The 16393-nt window shown below is 36.0% G+C and overlaps 1 protein-coding gene across 1 annotated transcript; it reads right to left on the minus strand.

Moving 5' to 3' along the window:
• Nucleotides 1-7101: 7101 nt before the first annotated feature.
• Nucleotides 7102-12818, minus strand: LOC114544792. The gene is made up of 9 exons (XM_028563315.1): nucleotides 12734-12818; nucleotides 12441-12598; nucleotides 12113-12286; nucleotides 11480-11769; nucleotides 10008-10087; nucleotides 9625-9886; nucleotides 9348-9550; nucleotides 9004-9097; nucleotides 7102-8458 (listed from the first exon to the last, which is right to left on the minus strand). The coding sequence occupies exons 1-9, from the start codon at nucleotides 12816-12818 to the stop codon at nucleotides 8116-8118; spliced, it is 1689 nt and encodes a 562-aa protein (XP_028419116.1). The 3' UTR covers nucleotides 7102-8115.
• Nucleotides 12819-16393: the final 3575 nt, after the last annotated feature.

Here is a 16393-nt window from a genome sequence, read left to right on the forward strand (position 1 = left end):
CTAGAGACCAGACTGAAGTGCATCGACGCTGTTCTCGACATACTGGGTGGTATGTTGCACCATCGAATTGATAATCGTTTGGGGTACCTTGCTTTCCTCTTTGACCTCGCAGACAAAGACGAAAAAATCATCGTCATCGTTTTTACCATTATAAACGTCAAGTTCATCTCCCTCGTTTTTGGCACGTGGATCTCGTTCAACAACTTCCTCTGCTTGAAGTACTTGACTATGCTTGTTGACAAAATGGTTTCGCAGAGAGAAATAGTTCGTGTACGTACGTGGACATTCATTAATGCCACATAGCGCATGGAAATCCCGATCACTCTTGTGAACCCGACCGAGATGATTGATCAACGAGCGAAGAGTTTGACATGTAAAGTTAATGCATAGGTTACAGTGATAGTGCATTCCGGACATCGTCGAAGCTATAGGAGTAATATTGGAGACGTATTTCAGTTCATGTACTACTCTACTTCAACTAACTGTGGGACTTGTTGACCTTAGATGTTCCCACATATATCTGCAGTAAGAACTTTGGGTGCAAAACACTGAGCTATATTATAACTCCTGGAGGACTGGTTCGTCATTTTTCGGTAACTTTGCCGCCATCTTTTTGAAGCAAAAAACAAGGCGGACTTCACCTTTTGCGCAGTGCGCAGTGTTCCTCTGTGCTCATACCGTGTACTTGGTCCAGATGATTTGCTAACCTTGCTAAATTTATACTACCACAGCCAAATACAGGACAGTTCCTACGCGTGCGACGCATATTAAGATGATTGCTCAACAAATTCCTAATAATAATTGGCTCATTTTTTCGTGGGTCAGGTATTTTATTAGCCCCGTATTAGCCCCGGAAAAGTCCGGGCTTGTCAACGCAAACTCTTGCTTTAGGAAGACAAACTCAAACGATCTAAACAAGAAAACAGTGTAGTGCCCGGACAATATGTTTAAAATATTTTTAAAATTGTTCTACTTTATTATATTGTTACAAGCGTTAATCCGTGTCTTAATTTATGCTCCAAGCATCGCGTTGTCCATAACACCAATATATTTCCCTCTAAAAATGCATATATTTTTGCATTCGCCATACCCCCTTTTTCCTCCCTTTGAGGAGCTTGGGCCTGAAATATCTCATTGAGCAGATGAGCATCTTTTCATGAACATTTTTGAGCATATGCTCATAGGCCCGTTTGGGCCCTATGTGGCCTTATATGGCACTATTAGGCCCGATGGCCCGATTGCTGACTGCGCGTCCTAACCCGCGATTATGGAAAATATTCCATTAAATATCTATGAGAGCAAGTAAAACAGGAAATCCAGGGAGAACAAGCCAACAGTGTACTAGCCAGTGTACTAGCTCGTTTTTACTCAAACAAGCCACCTATGCGAAACAAGAAATACGGTTACCATATGAACGTCAAAGAATCGCGCGAGTATAGGCGAACATTTGTGTTAAATAACTGTGACATCACATATGTAAAGACTACATTAACATATGTGACCTTCCACGGGAAAACATACGTTTACGCTATTTCGTTCGTTCAAAAATATCGTTCGTTATCCGTTCGTTTGCCGTTCAAACGCTTCAAGCGTTCGTTGAAACGATTTTCGAGATCGTTCATCGTTCGAAATTGCCCGTTCGAACGCTTAGGAAAAATCGTTCGAAAATTGGTCCAAAAGCGTTCAACGGTTTGATTTACCGTTCGTTGAAACGTTTGCCGGAATTTCGTTCAATCGCATTGGATTTGGTTCAACATTCGATTAAACATTTGCAATGTTACAACTTTAGAGAAGAAGCGCAGAATGTGTTACACAGAAATACTCCCAGAAATGTATTCAGTTCCTTAGTAGAAGGCTTGTAAAGGAAATAGTAGGGTTATATCATTTTAGCCTAATCGAATGCTTTTTTGCGCTTCATGTTCTGGTTTATGCTTAGCGTGCTCTTATTTCATTAGCAACAAATTTCACGTTATAAGCTTTCTTTTAAAATTTTATCGTTTTTGTGCTTCGGTAATGCACTGAATGGTTAGAATTTGTGTTTTAATATACTTCTGTAGCTTCCATAAAGCCAAAGTTCACCGCGCGCACAAACAACGTCGCAAGCCATATATTACAGCATTACGAGCCATAATATGCCTTGGCAAGGTGCTAATTAAGTTGCATAATTGTCGGAAGTCTGTAATGTATGTAAACAGACAAAACCAGATTTTAAAATCAGTAAATTGAGGGATTTTGCGTGTTACATATTATCGCATTTGTAAATTTATTTACAAAGTGCGATAAATTTAAGCTAATTTATTTACATCTGATAATCTGATAGCAGGGCCTCCGTCCGAAGCAGCTACTGATTAAAATGTATTCAAAATAAAGGACCGCATCCTAGGACGAGAATGCGGTTCAGCATTTCAGCTCGTTGTCTTTAATGCAGTCTGACATGCAAATTATATACAACAATTGAAATACCCTAGCTAATATTTGAAGACATAAATACAGTGACCTAACGCGCGTTCGGTAGGGTTAGGACGAGAACTAAAATAAGGTTCCCCAGTTATTGGGGGCCAGAATAGATAACGAAACATCATAGTATATGAGCAAAACGTGATCAATGACAAACAGCGAATTAAGGGACCCGGCAGTACCAAGTATATCTCAAGACCCCATCCTCTGTTCGTTATGCCACTGCATGAATATCCAAGCAATTTAAATATGACGCGTGCATCTAGTCTAAAACTGCATGGAGCAGTGCCCCGCTTGCGAAATTGTCTTATTTCCTTAAAAGGGTATATTTGTCTCACCAGATCTAAGCCATGTGGCTCGATTGTTGCTGGCATGTTGAAAGGTATCAATTGGCATAAATATAACTTATGGCATAAATATAACTCATGCATTGTAAATGTTTATTTAGACTCTTAATTCACAAAAAAATTACTTCATATATGTTGATATATATGCACATTTCAGCACAATTCACTCCCCATGCATGTAGCTATATTTTGGTTGTGATTTGATTTCTCTCGACTAGCTCCTCGAATCGGAAACGTGGAACGCGGAAAAGTCTCAAATCGTACAAATCGTAGAGACTGTATGAAAGTAATGAAGCTATATCAATGATGTTCATTGTGTGACATTGTTTATTACAATAAAAAAACAAGAGTGTCGTACAATGAACATCATAATATTGCTCCGGGAAATTTAGCCTATAGGCTTTGATAATGCACAAAATATCATCTGGTCAACATAATTAGAGCTGTGGCCCGTGTGAAAAATATAACAAAACAGAAATTATGATTTATATTATACCATTTAAGTTTTGTTGATATTAAACTACCATAAACCATCAAAGACGCCGTCTACAAATTCCGTGTTTTGTGAGATTGAGTTTAGCGCTATGTTTTAACCAAGTGCGTGCAGCCTTGCGCACAACTGGCCCAAGCCCAAGGGCAAGTTGCCAAGCTAACGTGTACAAACATTTAAGTTTGACCTTTCGGATATTTCGCTTATATATATTTCGCCATACTTCATCAGAAAACGAACATTAGAATTTATCTTGCTTGGACAACATATCAGCTGCTTGGGCAACAAGAAAATATTCACTAATTTTTAATTTGGGCTCCTTTATTAGGAAATTACATTCCGGATATTAAATTGCAATTATGCATGGTCATTGCACCTTGAAGCCTGCCAGCTAGAGCGGCAAAATGAACAAATTTGAAATGGCGCCTATCAACTGTTTATGCGTATATGAGCGCGCGGGTAAAGACCTTTACCAGTAATTTCGCGAAGACTAAACCAAATATTTGCTGGATATTAACATCTATATGGAGAAGTCAAGGCGTTTTACCCCTGCATATAAAGGTATGAGACTATACGAAACATTAGCTATTATATAAGCAAGTCATGACTGGGCATACTTTATTAGGCGCGCTTGCAATTATTTCCCTCCCAGCATTGAAATCAGGCTTATCGATGAAATCATCAACAGAATTCGTATTACGGTTGGCTCGATTTAAAGTTTTTTTTCCTTGAGTGTGTTTGCCTGGCTAAACTGTAGCTCTCTATTGATCCATGCATATATCGAAATATGACACGCATTCGAAGTAAGATTTCATATAGATGATCATGCAATTGTATATAACAAGACGTTCTCAATTGCATTTTATGTATATATGCTAACGCGAGTAAAATGGAGTCGGATATAAATGCGCACTGCAATATAATCCTTTAGATTACTTGCCATGGCCGGTGGAATCGAGTTGGGCCACGATCATCCAATCATTCCGAATAAACATGACATGAAAGGTTGCCAGACCTTTAAAATGGCTTAGCTGAGGTTAGAGTAGTTGTTAGCTTGGTGGTTACAATTTAATAGGATGCATTTACTCACATTGAAACAACAATTGTTTGCAAACTTTTCTGACATTTGTCAAAAAATATGTGGGTAGATGCTACCTTGAAATATATACCTAATTATATGATATAAAAAGTTTTCGCAAGACAAAATGGATTGATGCTTTGATGCATGCCTTAATCATCTGTCTGGGGAAATCTTGATTAGTTAATTTTATTGTAAGCAGGCGGCACAAATTGTGTCACAAGTAGATGTCTCGAAGATGTTAAGGATCGGGTGTTTCTTAAAATGGTGAGTATAAACTCCCCTGTGCATGCATTTGGCATTGTCGTTTCTATATGGGCGGCAGCATTGCTATAAGCTTTGCAGAAAAAAATTATTTGCACTCTTTGTGATTTAAAAACTCGGTTTCTTTATGGGCCGTGTGCTATTGCTATATGCTTTAGTAAAAATAATGTGCACTTTTGTCTTGCTGCCGGGGTTGAGTATTAAGTTGCTTTGCAGGGCGGATTTTCGGACCTTTAGGATTGCGGATTGCCGCGGTCGTTTGAAATGAAGATTTCGAAAATTATCCCACTAATTTATGCGTTCTATTTCTTTAGGTCACTATTGTTAGGCTCATGCAGTTAGCTTAGGCATTTTTACACAGTTAACTATGTAGATGGTCGAATATATGGGGGGAATGAATATAGTGACCACCAATAATTTAGTTAGATCACAAGTATTAATTAGCGACTTGTTATACTGGTTAAAAATCATAACACATGCATATGTGATCGTATGGTCACAAAATATGTAACTAATATGGCGGCAGAAATAGCGACATTGCAGCAGGCAATCGACAAAATAGATTATTGTCAAATTTTAAAATATTCTTAAGGTAATGATGCCCTTAGTTGCTAGTGACTTGCTACTGACAGTACTGTGTATAGGCGACATTCCGCGACAAGCTTGACCGCGGCTAAAGCTAGGCTACTGCACTGTTATTTTCAGGGAGTTATTTTAACTCCCCTATTATCCTTTTTTGGTGGAGTTAAAAATTTAACTCTAGGTTTGGAGTAAGAATAACTCTCTTTGAGGAGTTAATAATTTTTAGAACTTATTAACTATGCAGAATTAACTCCTTTTGGGGGAGTTAAGCAATCTAACTCTCTTTTATGAGTTATTTTGACTCACCTATTATCCTTTTTTGGGGGTAGTTAAAATTTTGACTATTATTTCGGAGTTAAAATAACTCTCTTCGAAATATGCAGAATTAACTCCTTTTGTGGTTAAGAAATTCAACTCTCTTTTTGGAGTTAAATAAAATTCAAAATGGCGTGCGCAAGAGGAGCGGGTTAATAATTTATTGTAATTTTTTGTTATTATAAACATGAATGATTTAATTCTGGAGTGAAAAACACGGAGAAGGCAAGTAAAGTTACGAATGTTTGTGCCACTAATATTATTTGACTTTTAAACCTTATATGTTACCTTATATGTTTCTTATTAATCACGATGTGTAAAGTTTCTTCTCACGGCATTTAAGTTCAGGTTAACTGGTTAAAGCTGTTCTGTTCAGCTGTATCAGAGCCATTCCCCCATAATATAATAAGGAACAATGACGGGGCTGACTATGATCTATTGAGTTTTTGAATTATAAAAGTGTTATTTATAAAATAGGCAGCGTTTCATTCGGACATTCCAGTCGCATTGAACTTTACAACTTTTAATATCTTAAAAATAAATTTAGTTTTATGCTCTTATCATCATGCATATTTATGTAAATAATAGACAAGTTTATAATGAGTAGCCTAGTTTATACTGTATGTTTCGTCCGTGAATAACATTGGTGTACGTTAAAAGAAACAAATGATGTTAGAGTTATTTAAAAGTGGGCTATGAAAAGGTGATCCTTTTAGACAATTAATATCAATTTAGAGCTTTTTACTGTTCTGCCTTTTCAAAAATACAATTCACAATATTACAAATGATAATAAGATAAGTAAGGGAAACAAAATTTTAGGCAGATCATTTAACTGGTTTTGCTTCTTAATTCAAGTCTCTGGAACTATTACAATGAAAATCTGGCTTTTTGCTCAGTGATTTCAAAGTTTGATAAGTCACTAATAATTTTAATGAGTTCAATGTGGAACTGTAGGTATTTATCAATGCAGATGTTGCTTGCTATTAATTCACTTGATCAAATGTCTGTTAATTAAGGCAAAACTGACAACTCATAGAAATTTTGTGAGATATAGTGAGAACCCTCAAAGTTTTTTAGTTCAATAATCCAATACACACACACAAATACAATTTGCATCAGAACACTGAAAGTAGAAATGTAATTTAGACTCTACTTAATATAACTGGTCTGTTGATTTAAAAAAATGGCTTTCATATGTTCAATATTAACTTTAAACCCACTTCAGAAAACGAAGGCCTGGGTTTTAGGACCGAATAAAGCTTTGCAGCTTTATTTATATAGATCAATATATATATATATATATATATATATATATATATATATATATATATATATATATATATATATATATATATTTATATAACTATACATATAACTATACATCATTACTTAATACAATGAAACCTAATTTAATCATTTAACAACAATGTTACTGTTTGTATGGATATATGTTGTTACATGATATTAAGTTCTATGTATGATTGTTTGGTCTAGACCAAACATATTGGTTTATTATCTATAAACAAATATAGATAAGACAAATATTATACTACGACACATGCTTAAAGATGTTAGGGTGGGGGCGTGTATATTTTCAATTAGGCAAATATGTGTTTATGTCTTTTCTTACCAGCCAATTACATATTACAACAAAAACTAAGTTAAAACTGTAGTGTACAAGCGAATAAAATTATAGTAGCAGTTTAAAGTACATTTTACACTTAATAGGCAGAAGAAGTTAGCTACGTTGCAAAACTGCATGTGGAGTACAGTACCATATTATGTTGCACATTTCAATTTCTATAAAATGTGCACATTGTCCTTTTTCCACTTCTTTGTTTTTCTTTAGTTCCGCGTGAAAGCGCCCAGACAATAAAAAATTCCACTATATTCTTGTATGTTTGCATGGTGAAAGCAATAAGTAAATAGTGGTACACCACATAGGTATCTAAAGCTGCAAAGCTTTCGGTCCTAAAACCCAGGCCTTCGTCAGTGGAATTGGCCTTTCTCATGATGACGTTTTTGGGGTACTTTCAGTTTCTGAAATGGGTTTAAAATTAATATTTAACATGCATGGAAGGCATTTACTTTAAATCAACAGACCCCATTTGAATAATAAATTTAGCCTACAATTTAGCCTACAACAGTCGCCGTTACGAGGTCTCACGTTCACGGTTTTGAAAAATGTGCCCCCAAAATGGCGACCTATTCGTCATCGTAAGAAAGGCTAATTACATTGATCATTGCACATTTGCACTTTAACTCAAATTTTAACATCATTTTTTAGTCGCTCGTTTATGAAGTTGAACATTTCTTTCACAAACATTTTGTTGATCAATAGAAGCCTTATTTTGTAAATTCTTGAAACAAACAGCGGTGCAGAACCATATGAACAAAAACAGCGATTAAAATTTAACCTAGCTTTGAACAACCGGCCCCTGGATAACAGACCGAAAGTTTCGAAGTATTAAATACTTACGTGGTGTACCTACAAGCTAATTTACGTACTGCATAGTAACATGTATTGAATCATTGTAAACTTGTATTTTGCAGTGTACAACTGGAGTATGGTAATGTGACTCTAACTATTGGTGCCAAGATCATATCGTGTACAGATGTACCTTGTACCACCTCGTCTTCCATATGGACGACATATTTGCTTCGGAATATAGCAGCTGAACTCAGATTGCTTGAATATCTTCATATCATCGGCTGATGGAAGACTAACCTCGTAACACTGGAAATGGCTGTTGAATATGTTGGTCTCCATTGGCTCGACAACAAACTGAATGCCCATCAAGTTCTTCTCAACTATACAAATCTTGTGAATTCTCCAAAATAATGGGCAGTCATGCTCATCATATCCAATATGTACTGCTGCATTACATTTGTACTTCGTACCTCCAATAACAACCCACTTCGCTCTTGGATTAGAAAAGAGGAAAATGATAAAAATCTGTCATCCATGCATATACTTAAGGCTAGATTCCACTCAGGATAATGATCCGTGGATGGGAACGGACAGAAAAGTTTTTCTTTGTGTTAAAGTCATTAGTTCCAACCCAGAGCTCACAACTGAGACAAAGAAAAACTTTCCTGCATGTCCGTTCCAATCCACGGATCATTATCCTGAGTGGAATCTAGCCTTTATACAGTATATGTATGTAAGGCTAGGGATTGCTTACTGAGGTTGCAATAGACCTTTTCCCATTTAGCTTTCAAGCGCGCTATGCGTGACGGTAGTTAATTATCAATTAACTTTGAGTTGCGTTATCGCTCTGCTTCTTATTGCTTCTTTGTTAAACAAAATCGCTCCTGAATATGGCCAATTCACGACTCAAATAATCAACTACCGCGCAAAGGCATTTCGCGCTTGAACGCTAAAAGGGGGGAAAGGTCTATTGAATTAGTTGTTGAATAGTTGTTCTTTTGTATGTTCGGCATGTAAAATCGTAAATTTTTAACTTACTCAAAAACAGAGGTTTGTGGAATCACATCACAAAACTCATATGACTCACAAAGCAAATCATAGTAGCCTAAATTTCCAGCATACGTTTCTGTGCCTAAAAATATTTAAATAAGGAATACTGTAAATGAGTGTATACATCATAAGTGCGCATTATCCAAATAGTGTGGGTTCGCCGGACCTTCATTGGGCCTCTCATGACGAACGGCTTTGTCACGAAATGTCGAGGGATTTTTAAACTAATGACATAAACCGTTCTTATGGGCTTCATAATAAACCATAAAACTGTCACGTTATACATAATTGATAGCCGTATGTAATTAGTGTAATAAATCATGAACGTGTACCTGGACCAATATCAATTCCTTTTTGAAGAAAAGTAGAGTGGCCCCCTTCCGACATGTTAATGCGGTAACATAGCCCTTCCTGGTGCCGTTTTGTCAGAGAATACGGCAGATTGATGAAGTTACCACATGAAATGGCCAAGCGTTTGAAGTACGAGTGTTTTGCCTCATACCTCATGCACCAAATCCTGATGAGCGGTCCCAATCTGTAATCAGTAATCGGGTAATTAGTGAAGGGGTATAATAATACGTTGAAACCTCATAAAGCAAATAAGCTTACTTTAACATAATCCTCGGCATATGGATCATGTAGTGCATCTTGGGTATGATAGACGCATGTGGATATAGTAGCCGGAAATTTTCATGATGATTTTGGATCAGGACTTGGAGATAAGGCATTTGCTCTTTGCTTATCAGCGGGGAGAATATAATGCGCACTATTTCCAGCAATACACAATAGGCATTCCAATGGTCGTCATCTTCTGTCATAAACTCTCCAATTAAAAGAGGAAGGAATAAGCCCAGGCACCACATCTCATTAGCTGTGACATAATAATAAACCAAAATTAGGATGACATGCATGCATGCAGTTAAATAATTTCTAAAAAAAATTCATATTCTTGATATATTCGGTTAACAATTCGATCAACAATTACGTCTTACCATGTTGCTTAAGGCTATTGTCATTGGACAAGAGTTTCTGCCTCAAGATTGGTGCCGGTTTGTTTGAGTCATTGTGGTACCTGGAATATCGATGTATGTTTTTTAAGGATAGTTAATACTTGTGGCATGGTAAGGGACCGTTCATTATTTTTACCTCAGGGGGGGCAAATGAAATTACAAGGGGAAAATCTTTTTTACTGAACTCCATTAAATCCAATATTTTAACACTGTTTTTTATGGCTCTATATGGCTCTATAGCTTCATTGTATTTTCCCATAAGAGACATAGATATCTATTATTAACCATTAGTTACGAATCAATTTTGAGTAGTTATCCAAAGATTATTTCATACTTAAAAAACTAATTTGTGCACAGATTTGGGTTTGGTGCATCAGAAAGATCGATGTACAAAATAGCGACAACCCTGTTACCCTGATTCATCTGACAGCAATTTTAATTTTACACACCCTTTTAGGGGCAAAAAGTTTTAGTTGCCAACCCTATTTCTCTTCGGTGCCCCCCCCCCTAAGGTATCAAGAACGGGATCAGTGCATGTTGGTGGCATTAATTCAAAGAACTAAACTTGCTTTAATCATGATATTCTAAAAAGGTATAATGCTTTGAGACAGATCGCTGGACATGGGAAATCGACCGAATCGCATCAATTACATGCATTTGGTATTACTATGCGACCTATGCATGTAAATATATTCTTTCGCAATATAGCGTATTTACATCAAAATGAAGCCGAAGAATCCCTGCGCCACACCTCTAATATGTTGAGACGTTACTATCAAGAAGGTATAAGTAATAACTGTGTATGCAATTTATAAAATAGCATTCTTAGAAATAGGATCATCCCTGATCTGTAATCCACATGAAATGCATGCTTTCAGGCTAAAGAATATTGGACTATTGGTTTTGCTATTGGTTTTCCAATATACTCGTTAAGCACGTGATCGCGCCTTAGCGTGTTGTCATCAATTATTGCAAGGAACCATATTCTCAAATTTTATATTGAAATTGCTATATTTGACTCCAGAGACGGCACAAAAGCAAATGGTATGACTTACAGTATTCGAATAACGTTAGTTAAATAGAGTTTAGGCTTCAGTGAGTGCATTTTTGACCGTTTTTTGCGAACCAGTTGAAATATAAATCAGTGAATGTAACAAAGCAGTGAAAGCACGTGTGACATTTTTGGCAATTGTTACTTCAAACTATTTTGAGGATCACCTGTATGTAACTCAATAAGTACTAGAAATCTTTACTTTTTAAACCTTCCGTCTTTAACTTTAATATTATTTTGAAATTCGAAGCGTAAATTTTGTGCTAACTTTTATGATGAAATTTATCACTGATATATTTCAATTATCTTATTATCAAAATGCACAATAAAGACTGATTTCTAACTAAGTATTCTAAGGTATTCTAGCTGTTAAACATACTCAAAAGTACTATTAAATACATACCCATAATCAAATGAAGCGATCCTCTTATTCAGCTCATCTAAGGAGAATGTTTTTTCTTCCAGAATGAAATGCTTTAACATTTCCTTGGTGTGGTATTGGAGTGTGCCTTCCAGGACATCATGCATGGCATCAGCTGGTAGTCCTCCAATGACATGATAGTACCTTGATTTACCTAGTACCGATCTTCGATTTAACCCATACATTACACTGAAGTGTTCGGATTGCATCAGATGTCTGCAATGGATTTCATATCCATCTTTTGTTCGTAGTTCAAACTCGCTTTCAAGGAACTACATAAAAAGGTCAAATAATGTAACGTATTAACATGGTGATACAATATTACCATAATTATGCATAATATCTATACCTAGCTGTTTCTATATCTGTTAATGTCAGAGCGATTTTACCTTGCAACTTTGTTGAATTAATATGCAAAAAATGCAATTTGTATACAAATTATCAGGTGCTGTTGTATCACCATAAATATTGTATCACATATTGTATCACTATTGTATCACTATAAAGTATAAATTAATGTTATACTTCAACAAATTAACTGTGTCTATGAAAAGTGCTACATTTTTTTTGCCCATAATGAGCAATTCACTGTATTGAATTTTAGGATTTCCACACCTTTGTTTGTATTTGTTCGTCAATCCCCATGCACTCCCTGCATTTACGATAAGCTTGGGAGCCCTCTTTGAATCCACCTAGTAGCTGGGAACCCAAATTATCCCCCGATATATATCCAATGCTTCCTCGAAATGATCTTTGTTGGCCATTTATTGTAAATACAACACCTTCATCCTACAGGATTGATGAAATTCAAATCTTTAATCCAAAACAGTAACCAAAACAAGAAATTAAGAAATTAATAAATTTTAATTACTGAATTATAATTAAATTTTAAGTGATGATTCAGTACATTCACTTTTCTTTCTTTAGATGATCTGGTCCATACCTGTTCAAGTTGAATAATATCTTCCATAATACGATCAAGAATGCATTCAATTCCATATTTCTTGATATGTTTGCTGTTGACAATTGCAAGAAGCTGAATGGCATTTAAACTTGACCTCTTATCTGGTGATATGTTCCCCAAAGTGTAGTATATGTTGCCTATAATCAAGGTAATTAACAAACATTTTTATTTAATATCAGTATTTTTGTTTCTGGTACAGTGGTCTTTTATATTTTTAATCTAAAGAAAATTCTATAATACTGAATGCACATCAAAATAATTCCCCTGCTCACCTATTTTGTGGGTATTTGCTCGTGATCCTAGAGGATTACAGACTTGCAGTTCATCAAAGAACAATAGCAGTTGTAATGCATACATATCTGTACTGAAGAGTGGATGGGATTTAAATTCTTCTCCATCACAAAAATCACCAAGCAAACCATCCTGACGAGCATGAGGGTTATCAATCTATTAATGTAATAAAACTATGATTATATAGTATTATGGTATCAGATAAGATCTCCTCAAATATTTTTACCTCCTCAACAACAGCTTCATTATTCAAAAGTTGTTGAATACTTTTGATGAGAGGCACATAGTATGCTTTGTCTTCTTTTTCAATATCTACCAATCTGCTTCCCTTCCTGATCTTTTTATGGAATTTACCCATAACAACTTTTTCTGGCTCCTAAATTGTAGGAAAGAAACTTAAAGCATCTTAAATTTAACTATAATGATTGTTTTTTAATTTATTGGTAAATTTACATGCTATTCTTTTCAGGTCTTGTGAACCATTGTAATTTGGGGACATAATGGACTATATAGACATATCCTGTTCTACTTCAGGTACTGTAACTTGTTATGTAATTCATGTCATGTGGTACTGCAAGTGCAATACTGTATGTTATTTACCTGGTTACCTTGCATTTAATACATGTATTCATTTGAAAGCATTAGGAAGAAGTGCCCTTTAGGTTCGGTAGTTTCTTTGAAATGGATTTAAATGGTTTTAAATGCAGCAGAGCTTTAGGTCCGTTAACCTGTGCCTTCATCAGTGCAATATTATTTGGGTTACCAGGACGAAATCTTTGCAGTATTTTATATTACTTATGGGGTTTACCTATACAAGTTAATTGAATTATTTAAGTCCCCATACATGCAAACTTACAAGAATACATATTAATAGTACATTGTAATAATTCTACAAACTGTTTGTTCAATTAGTACAAACACTTTGATCAATTTAAACGTGCTTACCACCATTCCAAAATTATCTTTGCAGTATGATAACTGAGACGCCTCATTATTGCATCCTTCAAATGGTTTTCGTATGGTGTTGTCTTCGTCTCAAGCAATTCTTTTAACCCGGGAATGTTATCCATTGTAAACCGGCATTATCAAGACATTGCCTCAAACCAGACTGAAGAATTTCTACACTGCTGTCAACGATCTGTGTAGTCGTACGCGTAATTGAATCTACGACAGTTTGAGGGACTTTGCCTTCGTCTTTTATCCTTAATAACGACAATACGTTTGATTTGCGGACCTCTTCGACTTCTCGTTCAAAATCAAACTCATGGGCGTCGTCATTATCGCGTTCATGGTCTCCGTTATCTTCATTCTCAAATTGTTGCCTGGCTGGTAAAGGGCCAACTTGTGGAACCGCTTCTGTATTCAGGACGGCGGAATGTTTGCGAAGGATATGGTTTCTGAACGAGAAGAAGTTTTTGTATGTCCTTGGACACCCATCTATCCCGCATAGAACATGGAAACCTCTCTCATCTTTGTGGACACGGCCCAGATGGGACATCAATAGTCGAAGACTACCTGACGTAAAGTGAACGCACAAGTTACAACGATACATGTTGTGCGTTTGTTTAAGAAGTGTGTGGAAGACTTGGAGTTGGATCTGCGTTACTGCGTATGTACCACTGAGCTATATTAAGAAAACGCATGAACTTGAACTTGCATATTTATTGTGAACTTGACATTGATCGACGGACCTGTGGGTGGGTGGGATGATTATGGTAGAACATTTTCTCTCATGTAATTTGAAGTAAACTTGCAGAATTACAGGATCTGTTTGTGCTATAATTTATACGTTCAGCCTTAAGCACAATATAATTTCAAAATTATCGTTCAGAGCAATATTATCTAAAAATCCAGAGAAGATTGCCTTTCTTGGGGGGGGGGCTGTTGGGTAGAAATCTCTGACGTCAAAAGTGGTTTAACAGGTTTTTTGAAGTTGTTTGTGCATCATTTTCTCTCTGATCCTTCTGCAGTTCTGCAAGGTCTTCACACGTTTTAAAAGTTTTCAAAAAGTTATACTTTTTGGGGGGAAATGGAACAAAATTTGCTTCATGCTCTTATTTCAAATGGTGTCAGAGAAAAAAACATCGACATCCTGTGCGATGAAGAGGTAAGCCTTCGTGCTATATGCAATTTTTTACAGATTTTTTTTCACTGGTTTCCTTCCACTAAAGAATATAAAAACGTGTTTGGGGCGAAAAACGAACGTTTTCACTAAGCGACACGCAATCTAATATATAAAATTAATTAGTGCTTGCCGTATAGGTAATATTTTCTGAATAAAAGGAGAATACTGAGTCATCGCATCTTGGTCATCGCACATTTTTCTCGACTCTTCCTCAGACAGTACGGCGTTTTCATAGTCTGTCTTTAATTCTATTTTATTTTCGGCGGTAATGCATACACTTTTCCGTATAGTATATCAAAAAAATACATTGTAGCGCGATAGGTAGTACTATTATAAACCAAGCACTTGGGCAAGTCCTGGGAAGTCGTCGCCATCCGTGTTTTTTTATCGGATAAGCGAAAATGCAAAAACAATATTTTTAATGCACATATTTTTTTATATTTTTTAACGATATCAACTAAACTACCAGTTTCGATAGTTTGAGATCCGATACCAGTTTCGAAACCAAAATTATTATCAAAAGAAGACATTTTGAAACTCAAGCTGCATGAAGAACACATCTGCATGAGTCATGTAAAATTTCATTATAACGAAAATAGTTCCTTTTTAATTTCCTTTGCTCACGATTTCTTGAATTTGATTCAATTTTTCGAAAACAAAACCATGATTGCAGAAAAAAGAAAATATTTCAATCAACGTTTGCCTAGAAAAAAGCGTTAACTAGCGAGCCATACCGATGTGGCGATGTGCGATATGCAGGCGACAAAAGCCGACAACCTCGTACCCAGGGTCGTTCGTGGGTTTTCGTGCTCGCTAGGATTGCTGGCATCGAATTGGCTAGGATTGCTGGCATTGATTTTTTTACTTTTTTGGTAATTGCATGAGTACGTGTTATTAGTTTTATAATTTCGTGCAAAAGTTAAGTAAAAGATGAATGTATTTCCATGTTGATGAATATATTAGTTCAGTCAGTATAAAGTAGTCTGCGCGCGTAATAATTAAATGTAGTCGAAGACAGAGTCATAAAAAGATTGACACAACCTTAATTCAAAAAACAACAGATAATAATGATGAGGCTAGACCAGTGTGTTGGAATATTCATATAACTATTTTAGAGATCCCTTTCGATACGATTACATGACGCTTATGCAGGCGACTGCGATGATTGTGTCGTTGTGCGCAAAAACGTAGAAATGATAATTGATATGAGAAAATTGCGTGTTGAAATGCCGTGTCTTACACTATACACGTGGATATATCAACTCATTTCAGGTGTTTTCATTGGTTTTGACACGACCAAAATGCGACGTATAAACTATGTCTACGACTTGCTGAACCAATAACTGTAGAATTCCAAGCGTAGAACATTTCTTTATCCAAAGATTCTAATACTTAAAAAAGACCAACCACGTACCCAGGCCCAGGGTCTTTTCTCTGTGCTCACTCTTGGGGGGAACAAAAACACCCGCAACGTGAGAACAGAGAAAAGACCCTGGGTACGAGGTTGATAAAAGGC

Source organism: Dendronephthya gigantea, unplaced genomic scaffold (assembly GCF_004324835.1).
Source record: "Dendronephthya gigantea isolate DGI-Jeju-01 unplaced genomic scaffold, DenGig_1.0 000949F, whole genome shotgun sequence".
Taxonomy (NCBI): domain Eukaryota; kingdom Metazoa; phylum Cnidaria; class Anthozoa; order Malacalcyonacea; family Nephtheidae; genus Dendronephthya; species Dendronephthya gigantea.